At 40.0% G+C, this 15,000-nt stretch overlaps 1 protein-coding gene and 1 pseudogene across 1 annotated transcript in view; both read left to right on the plus strand.

Moving 5' to 3' along the window:
* LOC144976633 (uncharacterized) overlaps positions 1-15,000 on the plus strand; it is a 65,828-nt gene that overhangs the window by 17,515 nt on the left and 33,313 nt on the right. The window contains exons 11-15 of the mRNA XM_078920931.1: positions 1,294-1,420; positions 4,423-4,551; positions 9,056-9,322; positions 11,325-11,537; positions 13,050-13,181. Of these exons, the coding sequence (XP_078777057.1) occupies positions 1,294-1,420; positions 4,423-4,551; positions 9,056-9,322; positions 11,325-11,537; positions 13,050-13,181 (868 nt within the window). The remainder of the gene's footprint in view (positions 1-1,293; positions 1,421-4,422; positions 4,552-9,055; positions 9,323-11,324; positions 11,538-13,049; positions 13,182-15,000) is intronic.
* Positions 11,597-12,318, plus strand: LOC144976112 (uncharacterized; annotated as a pseudogene).

Raw genomic sequence — 15,000 nt, forward strand, 5'->3', positions numbered from 1 at the left:
CCCAGTATTATTATGATGTATTCACGCTTTGGAAGATGCAGTTGTATGATCTATTCAAGAAGGATACGTTTGATGGGTGAAGTATTATGATGTATTCAGATGTATTCACGAAGGATAAGTTTGATAGAGGCCATATTATGAGGTTTTTACGAAGGATAATTATGATAGAGGCAGTATTCTGATGTATTCAGGGAGTGTAAGTTTAATCGAGGCAGTATAATGAAGTTTTTATGAAAGATAATTTTGATAGAGGCAGTATTAGGATGTATTCAGCGAGTGTAAGTTTGATGGAGACAGTATTTTGAGGTTGTTACGAAGGATAATTTTGATAGACGCAGTATTAGGATGTGTACTGGACAGCAGATGGGAAGAGAAAGCGGAGAAGACTCAAAGAAACCTGGCGAAGGACCATGGAGAAATAATTAAAGGAAGCAGGCCTGCCCTGGAATACAGCCACCGCAAAAGCAGCCGATCGCAAAAAAATGGAGATGTCTGGCGGATACCCTATGTTCCTCAAGGCCCGAAGAGGATTAAGTAAGTAAGTAAGTAAGTATTAGGATGTATTCTGGTGAGTGTAAGTTTGATAGAGGCAGTATTATGGTGCTTTTACGAAGGATAAGTTGGCGACAGCATCATGATGTTTTCACGAAGGATAATTTTCATGGAGGAAATAATATTATGATGTATTCATGAAGTGTGTTTGACAGAGGCAGTATCGTGATGTATTCCCAGAGGTTTCTTGACATAGGCGAAGGGTCAAGAAATTGGTCCTCCTGTCACATTACGTGGTGGCATTAAACAAATAATTATTCATGAGCCTTCTTTATATCTGGGTTTTCTTTATTCTTTGTAATATTCATATCGATAGTAGTAAAAAAAAACGTTTTGACTGAATCAGTCGATTTATTGAAGAAAATGTAAAAAAAAAAAAAAGTTGAGCTTTTATATCGCGCAATATCCATTAAACTTCTCAAAGCGCTTTACAAAGGATGTCGGAGATGCCGACAAACAGCGGCAACAATTAACATAAAGAACGAGACATGACGCTCGTTAGGCGATAATACAATTTTTTAGACAGAAACAACGCTGTTAACGGCCAGGTACTCATTTTACACCTGAGTACGGTGAGAGAATGTGAGTAAAAAGCCTTCTCCAAGAACTCAGCTTTGCGCCAGCGTGGATCGAACCCAGGGCTTTTCAATTGGAAAGCGAGTTTCATACCACAAGACCACATAGCCACAAATGTAGAGGAAATCTAAACTGACATTCTTTTTTACTAAAATCTATTCTCAGTCATTCTCCAGGAACGGCCTTGACATTATGATGGCCTTGAGGGACGATGAGTTTGACATCAACTATGGCCGCCATATCAGTCTGGATAATATTTACAAGGAGCTCAACACAGTCTACAAATGCAAGGGTAAGAGGTTTAAATCTCTTCACGTAAAAACAAAAACAAACAAAAGTAGCCCTTCAGAGCCGTTCGGCCCATGGAGCCGGAATTTATCCCGTTTCAATAGCGTGAAACGGATAATAGCAATACTCTTCAACAGTCGTAACGTCACTTCCTTCCTAATGACGCATGGTAACTTAGTAACACTGGCTCTAAACTATCGGAACAATGGCGGACGCCCGTATGAAATATTTCTCCGGCGAGCATAGAAGCGTATCCAGAGGGAAAAAAAACCCCATAAATTTGATCATGTTTTGACTTTTACACATTCTGATCAAAAGGCATATGAAAAGTTCTAGCTAGCATGAAGAATAAAAAGTAATGATTTTCTTTGTTTAGAACCAAGACGGTCGCCGTTGCCGGGCGGCGTGACATCAGACTACTGAATCCAATTGCTTGCTATCCTTTTACTATGACGCTAGTCTATCGCAAAGTACTCGTACTTTCGCCAAATCAAACAGACTCAGCTACCCATTCGCTGTTGGGTGCACTGGGGGGGGGGACAGAAACCAAATCTCGACTGCACCCGGGATCGATCTCGGTCCCTTTGCGTGTGAAGCGAGTACTCTACCAACTGAGCTATGGAGACCCCTCTTAACGTTAAAGGCGCCCATATATTTCCCAACTTGTTACTTAGGTAGTTTGTCGGAATGGATTAAATGAAGAAAAGTAATTTTAAAATCAATATGATCGCAATGATGAAATATGTTTGCCATCATCTCAAACACGTCTCAATGTGGAAACAGCATGAAATGTTTCAGTTGATTCTATACCATTAAGTAAAATACCCACCAGTTCTGCCCGCTGGATTAATCGTACCACACAGAACGTTGTCTCATCATCATCATCATCATCTTCTTCATCATCATCATCATCATCAACATCATTATCATCATCAACATCATGATCATCATCATCATCATCATCATCATCATCATCATCATCATCATCATCATCAATATCATCATCATCTTTACCACCATCATCATCATCGTCATTACCACCACCACCACCACCACCACCACCACCATCATCATCATCATCATCATCATCATCATCATCATCATCACCTTCATCCTCATAATCATCATCATCATTATCTTGTGCCATGCTTCACTGCGATGAAGGCTTTCTATTCGACACTTACCTGTATCTTCTGCATGATGTTTCTGTACCATCCTGTCCCCAGCCTGTCTGTGAGACTCTTATCATATCATTGTCGCTGTCAGCCAGGTGTTCATTTTCAATTTCAGATTCCAGAAGAAAAAGCCAAAGTCTTCATCACATATTGGTCATATTTGTTAGACTTGTCTAGTACTAAGAAAGATTCGTAGAAATATGAATCTTTAGCCATGCATTCGTCTCTTTGACTCAATAAATCTTGTTGAAAAGGAAAATTTAGTTCCTCAGAACCTATAGGGAATGAGATTAGCGGAAGAGTAGCGTCCCTTGATTGGACGTCAGCCATAGTCTGTGACGTCACCGGCGGAAAAGTTATTAGAGAGAGAACGTCATGTTGGTTGTGCGCATGGTCTCTCGTCCTCGCAGGACGAGAGACCATGCGGACAACCAACATGACGTTCTCTCGCTAATAACTTTTCCGCCGGTGACGTCACAGACTATGGCTGACGTCCAATCAAGGGACTCTACTCTTCCGCTAATCTCATTTCCTCTATCCAGGACTTTGGAGCATTTTCGGATCATGCTGTGGGCAAATTATTTATTTCTAAAGCTATTCAAAGTGAATGTTTCTATTCTTTCCCTTGGAAACAACGAATTTTTGAAGTTTCAAGTTGGCATCTCTGCATTTGTGTCAAAACAGAGAAATAAGATTTGATTCACTCACACGTTGCAATAGGGAATGAGATTAGCGGAAGAGTAGCGTCCCTTGATTGGACGTCACCGGCGGAGAAGTTATTTGTAAACAAACCAACTACAAGCCAAATACAAAATTTATTATTCCTATTTCTGTACAAAAATGCATATCATAATCAACGTAGTTTTCTCCATTATGAAATGTTAACAAAATATGATGTAGACTCCAAATTAAAAATAAAAGATGGTTTGTTTACAAATAACTTCTGCACCGGTGACGTCCAATCAAACTCGTAACCACAACGGGTACATGTTGGACAGGTGGCAAGTCCCCACTGATACAATGAGCGTGCTGTTAAGCAGTGTCTCAACCGAAGTCGATTGGCTGCCACCCCCAATGTCTCCTCTGGCTGGTGGTAAAGCCTGGCAACTTCTCCCCCAGTTTTCGAGGAGTCGATGTCCCCGCCCCCTCAAAGGATTGAATTCGCCCAAACCGATTTCCATCTTGTATAATATGCATCTCTGTCCGAAGTCAGGGAATCTACGTACAAGGGGTGCCGGGACTTATTTCAGCTCGAAACGTCCATTATGCGCTTAAGAGTGATATCCTCATTCCCTCTCTCTATGATCTTTGGGGTCGCTGGGGTGACTTGCAGGATGCAATCTTAACAATCCAGTGTCATACATCTCGGTCATTGGCCTATGTGGTCTTGTGGTATGACACTCGCCTTTGGATCGGAAGGTCCTGGGTTCGAGCCTCGCTCGGCGCAATCTTTACAATCCGGTGTCATACATCTCGGTCATTGGCCTATGAGGTCTAGTGGTATGACACTCGCCTTCAGATCGGAAGGTCATGGGTTCGAGCCTCACTCGGCGCATAGTTGAGTCCTTGGAAAAAGCTCTTTACTCATCTTCACTCACCATCCTCAGGTGTAAAATGAGTATCTAGCCGGTAACAGCGTTTTTATTGTCAGAATAGAATGTAATAATAGGCTTCATGTCTCGTTGAACATGTTACATGATACTACTGGTCAGGGACCCCTTGTAAAGCGCTTTGAGCACGTTTAGTGGATATTGCGCTATATAAAGGCTCTAGTTTTTAAACGCTCTAGTTTTGTTTTTGTTTTTCTTCCCTCTACAATTCTCTGGAACAGAAAGACATTGCAGCAGCTCCCATCAGGATTGCGGCCTGGGTTACCACACAAGGATCAAGGGCGTTTGTCAGTGTGTGTGTCCAGATGGCTTTGACCCCGCCCACAATTGCCAGGAGCTTGAGAGTGAAAGTAAGTGTTATTTATAGATAGATAGTATGCGCTTGGCTAAGAAGTGAAAGTAAGTGTTATTTATAGATAGTATGCACTTGGCTAAGAAGTGAAAGTAGGTGTTATTTATAGATAGATAGTATGCACTTAGCTAAGAAGTGAAAGTAAGTGTTATTTATAGATAGTATGCACTTGGCTAAGAAGTGAAAGTAGGTGTTATTTATAGATAGTATGCACTTGGCTCAGGGCCTTCTAAAAATAGTATCGGGCCTGTCCAACCGAATTGCGCGAGTTCTCTGCTGGGCTTAAAATTTAAAACCACGCGATATTTGATTGTCAACAAAGTTTGTGTGTACACATTACACACCACAGTTACGCTGGATTACCTGTTGATACAATGAATTTATCGCGTCGTTTGTTATTATTTCTGTTCATGGATATATATTCATTGTAATTGCCAATCCCACCATGATGTTTGTTGTGTGTATCTTTTAAAATCTAATTTAGCAATTGAAAAATGATTTAAAGGTAATTTAAAAACTATAGTGTCATCTAAGCCATCATCTGCCGTCGAGCGAAACCTTGAACTGTTGCCTTGAGTCAAAACAAAACCGGATGATCTTGTACTTGTACACATCAAAATGAAATTGTCATTGATAGTCTATTCAGTGATGCCAAAACTCCGGTTTCACCTGAAAAAAAACTCTGGTCTGGAGCAAAAAATTCGGGGTTCCGGGCAACTTCCGTCAAATTCCGGTGAGGTCAAATTCTTCCAAGGACACCCCCCCCCCCCCCTTTCCAACCACCACATCATCATCACTGCCACTAGAATTATAACCATCATCACTACCACTACTACTGCAACCACCACCACATCATCATCATCACTACCACTACTACTACAACCACCACCAAATCATCATCACTACCACTACCACAACTACCATCACTATTACAACCACCACCACGACATCATCATCACTACTACAACCACCACCACCACATCATCATCACTACCTCTACTACTACAACCACGACACCACATTATCACTACCACTATACTACTACCCCACCACCGCCACATCATCATCACTACCACTACTACTACAATCACCACCACAACATCATCATCACTACCACTGCTACTACAACTACCATCAACACCACATCATCACTACCACTACTACTACAACCACCACCACCACCACCACCATATCATCATTACCACTACTACTACAACCACCACCACCACATCATCACTACCACTACTACTGCAACAACCACCACCACCACATCATCATCACTGCAACTACCACTACTATTACAACCACCACTAGCACATCATCATCACTACCACTTCTACTACATCCACCACCACCACATCATCACTACCACTACTACCACAACCACCACCACCACATCATTACCACTACTACTACAACCATCACCACCACATCATCATTACCACTAGTACTACAACCACTACCACCACATCATTACTAACACTACTACTACAACCACTACCACCACATCATCACTACCACTACTACTACAACCACCACATCATCATCACTACCACATCATCACTACCACCACTACTACAACCACCACCTCATCTTCATCACTACCACCACCACCACATCATCATCACTACCACTGCTACTACAACCACCACCACCACCACATCCTCATTACTACCACTACTACTACAACAACAACCACTATCACATCTTCATCATCACTACCACTATTTCTACAACCACCAACACCACATCATCCTCACTACCACCAGTACTACAATCTCTACCATTTGATTTTGGTGCTTTACTTCATTTGAAATAAGGAAACTTTGGGATTGTATTTGGCAATGTGTTTATGTATCATAGTATAATTCTAATCAGTTATCTATTTAGAACTATACAAAACGTAAACACAATGCCAAATACCATTCCAATTCCTTTTTCTTGTGTGCGGAAATTCCTCTTTCGGCATTGAAATTCCTACGAGTGGTGTCTGAAACTCCTGTGAGCCAAATTTAAAATTGGCGTCTCTGTCTATTTATCTTAATTCTTAAAAAAAAAGCTCACCTCTCAATCAACATCAACATCATCTTGCTAGAAATTGTAAGTTACCATATTTAACACCATCAATACAATTCTCCTTCTCATCTCCTCCTTTTCATCAACCTCCATCCCCTTCACCTCATCACCATCATCATCATCATCATCATCATCATCATCATCATCATCATCATCAGATACCCCCCTCCAAAATTCTAACCATTCATTTAATCACGGTATTAATCAAAGTTGCATCATTCATTTTTTCATCATCAAATTAATCGGCAATGACTGTATTACCGTTATGAAGTGAAAATATTGAAATATCACTTGCCTCCTTACTTTCTCCGCCTCCTCCTCCTCCTCCTCGGCCCCTCCCCCCACCCCCTCTTCTTCTTTCCATTCGATTTCTTTTTTGGTCCGGCATAACTAAATGAAAGATAGAGGGGGAGATGAACTATAAAAGACTGCGAAGAGGGAGAGAGAGAGAGAGAGAGAGAGAGAGAGAGAGGGAGGGAGGGAGGGAGGGAGAGAGGGAGGGAGAGGGAGAGAGGGAGAGAGAGAGAGAGGGAGAGAGAGAGAGAGAGGGGGGGCGAACAACTAAAAGACACGAGAGAGAGAGTTGGTTCGAGCGGTAGTCTGTGCGCAGAACTAAGCCCAGCAGAGAAAGTGGGTCATGCGCCTCGACTTGGCTAAGAAGTGAAAGTATGTGTGATTTATAGATAGTATGCACTTGGCTAAGAAGTGAAAGTAGGTGTTATTTATAGATAGATAGTATGCACTTGGCTAAGAAGTGAAAGTAGGTGTTATTTATATATAGTATGCACTTGGCTAAGAAGTGAAAGTATGTGTTATTTATAGATAGTATGCACTTGGCTAAGAAGTGAAAGTAGGTGTTATTTATAGATAGATAGTATGCACTTGGCTAAGAAGTGAAAGTAGGTGTTATTTATAGATAGTATGCACTTGGCTAAGAAGTGAAAGTATGTGTTATTTATAGATAGTATGCACTTGGCTAAGAAGTGAAAGTATGTGTTATTTATAGATAGTATGCACTTGGCTAAGAAGCTCACAACATTGCCATCCGGAGGTATAACGGATCAACACACAAAACTATGTGTAACCTTAAACGTTTATAGTCTGGTTAATACAGTTTAGTGAGAATTAGTCATAAACGCGGATGGCCAAAAAAAAACAATAACAAGGACCTGAGTGACGTCAACTTCATTCTACCTATAGATTATGAAGAACACGACACGGCGCGTAAGTAAAGTTAGACAATTATTAAATCAATCAATCAATCAACCCTTCCAATCACTCCCTTTCGGTTCGGAAGGTCCTGGGTTCGAGCCTCGCTCAGCGCATAGTTGAGTCCTTAGGAAAAGGCTGTTTACTCACATTCTCTCACCATATCGGTGTAAAATGAGTATCTGGTCGTTAACATTGTTGTCTCTGTTAGAAAACAATTGTAATATCGCCTAACAGGTGTCATGTCTCGTTCTACATGTTGGAGAGAAAGATAAAGGGAGTTACATGTTACGTGTTGCTGATGATCAGGGACCCCTTATAAAGCGCTTTGATGAGATTTAGTGTAAATAGCACTATGTAAAATCCCAAGTTTTTTTGTTTTGTTTTTTAAATAACTGAATGAATTACTTAATAAATAAATGAGTGAATGAATGAATGGTCATACTGATGTCTTGGTGAAAATAGCAAGGCGTATAATAAAGAATGTAAGGAAATTGGATGTAATAATTGTGATCTGGGGGAAAAACCCATAAATGTGAGGCTGGCTGAGAAAACCCGGGAAGATACAGCAAGCTTTGATTCGAGATATGAGCCAACATTGAAGATAAAGTGTTTCCCATAGCAACAAATTTTATTCAGAAAAAATTAATAACTTGGGTTCTAATAGACATAGAAAGAAAATTTAAAGTGGTAAACGATCAGAAAGATGTGGTCTACACCACTGTATACATAACTCAATTTATGAAATTTGCACATCTTTCCTGAATTTTCTCAGCCAGCCACACAAATGTTATAGTGAATGACATAATCAGTCGGATGGTGAAAATATTTGAACTGAGATATTGTCAAGTTTAGTTAGAAGGTCAATTTTTATCCAAAATGAGTTCTTGTCATAAATGATTAAATCAACCCTTTTTGTACATCTTCGGGAAATATCAAAGCTTAATTTCACTTATAAATATTTTTTACAGCTAGTCAAGTTGAAAAAGTATGAAATTTGAGAAAAGTTGCTGGATACCTTCCCCATACATAATCTGACCATAACTTCATGAAAAATCACTCGATTTACTTCAAAAAAAAGATTTAAATGCTCTATAGAGAATATTCTTTCAGAAAATGCAAAACAAAAACAAAAAGGCAAATCCAAAATTTCACGTTCCGACTGATTACGTCATGCAATGACACAAATGTGAAATGAATTGACTTTTTTCCCCCAGCCAGCGGCCCCACGTCATGGCCAGATATCCCATTCACGCTGTACGCAGCTGGAGTCAACAGTTGTCCTACTGGGTTCTCCCCGGCACGCTTCGACATCACGGGTACGCGGACCCCCATATGGTTCGGGGACCCGTTCTTCAGTTCTGGCTACACCACCCAGTACTACATGTGTACACGTGACGCCTCCTACGCCATCACAAACATGGAGATCCTGCCTCTTGGTACCTACTGCGTCGTCAAACCAGTCAATTTAGCCTGTAATGGAGGTGAGTTGGGGCTTTATTTGTGCGGCTATGTGGTTTAGTGGTATGACGCTCGCTTTCGGATCGGAAGGTCGTGGGGTCGAGCCTCGCGTTCGACGCATAGTTGAGTCCTTGGAGAAGGCTTTTTGCTCACATTCTCTCACCGTACTCAATCAATCAATCAATCAATCAATCCTTCCAATCACTCCCTTTTGGTTCGGAAGGTCTTGGGTTCGAGCCTCGCTCGGCGCATAGTTGAGTCCTTAGGAAAAGGCTCTTTACTCAAAACTCTTTACTCTCACCGTACCGGTGTAAAATGAGTACCTGACCGTTAACAGTGTTGTCTTTGCCCAAACAAAAATTCGCTTAACAGGCGTCATGTCCCGTTCTAAATGTTGCGTGTTGCTGTTGGCCAGGGACCCCTTGTAAAGCGCTTTAAGCACTTTTAGTGGACATTGCGCTATATAAAAGCTCAGGTTTTTTTCTGTATCTGTATCTGTATGGTTGGCGCTGAAGAAACCAATGGTCTGGTTGGATTTCAACGGCGTCCTCATTGGGTGCGGGCTCATGTCAGTCGGGCCTTGAAACCGTTGAGGTGTGGTGCTATGATGACCAGTTCATCCAGCCCATTCCACTCCGAGATAGTTCTAATGAAGTAAGAATTTCTGTAGTTTTGTGTTCTTGTCTGTGGGATTTTGAAGCTATGCGAATTGTTTGTGGTGTATCTCTCAATGAGGTTTTCGGTTATATGGTTGGCAAAAGTTGTCTTGGAAAAGGCACATTTCTATATTATCTAAAGAGTGCTGAGCTGTTTTTCTTTTGTCCTTGGAGAAGTCACATATTAAGAGCAAACGGAGGGACATGGTTTGCGGAGGGTTTGTTTTGACTTGAGCTTTTATAAAATGGGCTTTTGTAAAGGTGCTCAAAGCGCTTTACGAGATGTCCCTGGTCAGCAGCAACACTTAACATGTAGGACGGGACATGACGCTTGTTGCGGGATATCACATTTTTTTCGAACAGAGGCAACGCTGTTAACGGCCAGGTACTCATTTTACACCTGGTACGATGAGAGAATGTGAGTAAAGAGCCTTTTCCAAAGACTCATCTATGTCCCGAGCGAGGCTCAAAACCAGGACCTTCTGATCAGAAAGCGAGTGCCATAGCACAAGACCACATAGCCACGGTTCTCTTGGGAAAGGCACATTTTTATAAAATCTAAAGAGTGCTGAGCTGTTTTTCTATTGTCATTGGAGAAGACACATTTTAATATCATACAAGGGGACCTGCTTTGTTTCATTGCAAAAAAAAAAAAAAAGAAATATCTAGAAACTGTGTTTTTTTTTCTGATTATTCTTACTTGAAATTCACTTTATGGCTATGTGGTCTATTGGGAGGTCTAGGGTTTGAATCCCTCTCTGAGCGGCTAATAGTTGATTCCAGGGAAAAGGCTCTTTACTCACACTCACTCACCGTACTCAGGTGTAAAATGATTACTTGGCTTTTAACAGCGTTGTCTCTCTCGAAAGAATAATTTGTAATATCTGTAAAGAAATATATATTTATGTTTTATTGTGTTGTTGGATGAAGAAGGGTCCGTGTTTGGGACTACCCCCCCCCCTCTCTCTCTCTCTCTCTCTCTCTCTCTCTCTCTCTCTCTCTCTCTCTCTCTCTCTCTCTCTCTCTCTTTTTTTTTTTTTTTTAAAGCTGTTGAATTCATTTCTGTTTATTATTAAATTTTGAAGATTTCTTTGCTTTTTAATATTATAATAATAATAAAAATAATAATAATAATAATAATAATAATAATAATATATAATAATAATAATAATAATAATAATAATAATAATAATAATAATAATAATAATAATGATAATAATATCTTTATTGTCCATGAAGGCAATTTTTCATCTGGTTACAGCATCCATACATGACTAATACTATACGTAAACAGACAGAAATGAAACAAAAAGTGAGAAAAAAAAAACCAAAGCCACACATACACAGACCCAAAAAATCTCTTTTCCAGGCTTTGAAGAAGGTCATTACGTCATCAAGTCCACAGCAGCGTTTCAATCGACCGGGACCTACGGCGACTGGGAGATCCGCGCAGACGATAACACGACGGTGGAAATGAAATATTGTTGTAGGGACGACAGGAATTGGTATTACCCGCTGGAAATGCCCAGACAGTCCAAATTTCGACTCGTCTCGTACGACGGGCAGTGCCAAATGATCAAAGGTGATTTGTTGGGGTCTTTTTTTGTTGTTGTTGTTGTTTTGTTTTGTTTTCTTCTTGTTTTTTCTTTGTTTGTTTGCTGTTTTTTGGAGGATTTTTTGTTGTTTGTTTTGTTTTGTTTTTTATGTTTTTCTTTGTTTTTTTGTTTTTGTTCCATTATAGGCATTCTCAATAAAACGATTGTTGTCTCTGTTCATGTTGTTTTCAAATTCATCATTATCCTTAGCATCATCATTATCATCATCATCATCATCATCATCATCATCATCATCATCATCATCATCATCATCTACATCATTATTATCATCATCATCACCAACATTATTATCATTATCAACAGCAACATCTTCAACATCAAATTCATCATTATCCTTAGCATCATTATTATCATCATCATCATCATCATCATCTCCATCATTATTATCATCATCATCACCAACATTATTATCATTATCAACAGCAACATCTTCAACATCAAATTCATCATATCATTCACAAGCAATAGTATCATCCTCATCATCGTTAACAACAACAACAGCAAGAACGATAAAAACAACAAAATCAATATTTTCATCTCCATTGACTGCATCATCATGGTCATCATCATCATCATCATCGTTGTCGTTATCATCGTCGTCGTCATCGTCAGAAACATCATGATCGTCGTCATTATCATTATTATAATCGTAGTTTTCATGATAAATCGTACAAATATTGGTACAAAAAGTCCCAAGTCATTAAATATATTTACCGTATGAAATTGAACATAGTAATGACCTATTAATTCAGCGCACTGATCAAAGCAATGCGCTTTATAGATAGTATGCGCTTGGCTAAGAAGCTCACGACTTTGCCATCCGTGTTTGTGAGTAATTCTCACTAAACTGTATTAACCAGACTATTAACATTCAAGGTTACACATTGTTTTGTGTGTTGGTCCGTTATACTTTCGGATGGCAATGTTGTGATTTTCTTAGCCAAGCGCATACTATCTATAGATATACTTAGATGACGTCATTTAGGCCTTTGTTATTGTTTTTTGCCAACCGCTATTGTGAGTAATTCTCACTAAACAGTATTAACCAGACTACTAACATTCAAGGTTACATATTGTTTTGTGTGTTGGTCCGTTATACTTCCGGATGGCAATGTTGTGAGTTTCTTAGCCAAGCGCATACTGTCTATATATGATCCAATACTCTTCAACAGTTGTAACGTCACTTCCTTCCAAATGACGCATGGTAACTTAGTAACACTGGCTCTAAACTATCGGAACAATGGCGGACGCCCGTATGAAATATTTCCCCGGCGAGCATAAAAGCGTATCCAGAGGAGAAAAAACCCCATAAATTTGATCATGTTTTGACTTTTACACATTCTGATCACATATGAAAAGTTCTAGCCAGCATGAAAAATAAAAATGATTTTCTTTGTTTAGAACCAAGATGGCCGCCGTTACCGGGCGACGTGACATCAGACTACTGAATCCAATTTCTATCATTTTCCATTTGACAGGTATGCGGTCTAATATCGGGCGTATCGCCATGTTTAACCAGAACGGAGAGAGGCATAACTCCCACCCTCAGAGCTGGCTCGCCAGTTACTACTTGGTCCATAATTTCTGCACCTACACCCCGCCAACCTACGGTAAGTTTTATTATACTAGTAGTATTAGTATCGTTCGGCTACACTTCCAGGTATCAATCCAGGTTCGGAAGTCATCATCACATTTGTTGATGGTTTCAAATCCCCCTTCAAGTTTTGTCTCTGGGCAATCTAGTACGAGGTGGTTTTCATCTTGTGGTGCTTGGTTGCACTTTGGGCATGTTGGTGATTCTTGGAGCCCCCATTTGTGCATGTTGGCAGCTGTTCTTGTATGTTTTGACCGTAGTCTATTTGCAGCTATCCAGTATTTTCTTGGTTGATCCTGTAGACCTGGGAGGCTTTTACAGGGATCTTCAATTCTATTATACTGAATGATAACAACAAGAGATGAGTGAGTAGGAAAGTGCCAGAGGACAATAGAGAATAAACATTTTTTTTTCGCTGCGGTGATGGGGTTTGAACCCGCGACCTTAATGGTACGACAACTCCGCATGACCGATGAGAGCGTGACTCTACCGTATGAGCTATCCACGATCCCAAACAAGATTGCCTCTAACTCAGGTCAATCTTAGAGCTCTCTCTCTCTCTCTCTCTCTCTCTCTTTCTCCCTCTCTCTCTCTCCCTCTCTCTCTCTCTCTCTCTCTCTCTCTCTCTCTCTCTCTCTCTCTCTACCGGAGATCGCGGAACCAACAACACACACAACCTTCGCGAAGTTAGTTGGCCAGCAATAAAGCTTAATAGCCATTATTCTCAACACAAACATATAACATATAAACAATTGAGACATTGAGTATGCTCCACTGAATGAATGAATATGGCTGCTCTGTCTCTATGGACGCTTGTCGTGAATGTGTGTTACTTCAAGTGTGTCCGTTTGTTTCCAGTACCTACTACTACCTGGTCCATACTTTCTGTACCTACACCCAACCAACCTACGGTATGTTTTATTATACTAAATGAATGCATATGGCTGCTCTGTCTCTATGGACTCTTGTCGTGAATGTGTGTTACTTCGAGTGTGTTCGTTTGTTTCTAGTACCTACTACTACCTGGTCCATACTTTCTGTACCTACACTCCACCAACCTACGGTAAGTTTTATTTTTCATCTTTTTTTTTGGAGAAAAAAAACAGGCAAAAAACAGTATGAGTCATTCGTATTATATTTTGTTTAAAAAAATAACAAACTAGGCGTTCAGGAAAGAGCTCTCTCCTGCAAGCATCAGATTTTACCGACGCGTACATATCTGTAGGTCTGACATCCGAACCCACTAATGGGCCTAGTTTAACATTGTTGTAATGGACAATATTTTGCGTCATTTTTTTTTAGATTTCCATTACAACTATGAGCCCATCAGGAATTGGCTTCAACAGTCATGACGTCACTTTCTGACGCTTAGTAACTTAGTAACTGGCTCTAAACTATCAGAACAATGGCGGACGCCCTTATGAAATATTTCTCCGACGAGCATAAAAGTGTATCCAGAGGAGAAAAACATTAAAAATCTGATCATGTTTTGACTTTTACACATTCTGATCACAAGAGATATGAAAAGTTATAACCAGCATGAAGAATAAAAAGTACCGATTTTCTTAGTTTAGAACCACTATGGCCGCCGATGCTGGGCGACGTGACATCAGACTATTGAATCCAATTGGGATGCAAATAAGTGCACGTCGGGTTTTACTAAAAATAGATTCTAACGCATAATTATTAAGACAAAATATTTAGATAGATATCGATTTTGTTTTTGTTTTTTAAAAAAGATAAATTTTGATGAGGAATATGTAACACAAACGAGGTCGTTGGATAAGGTATGATATTATATAATAAGGATTCTTGAACTCTTGTGTCTAAAATGT

The sequence above is a fragment of the Berghia stephanieae genome, chromosome 7 (genome assembly GCF_034508935.2).
Source record: "Berghia stephanieae isolate SIO BIC M18660-M18661 chromosome 7, UCSD_Bste_1.3, whole genome shotgun sequence".
NCBI lineage: Eukaryota > Metazoa > Mollusca > Gastropoda > Nudibranchia > Aeolidiidae > Berghia > Berghia stephanieae.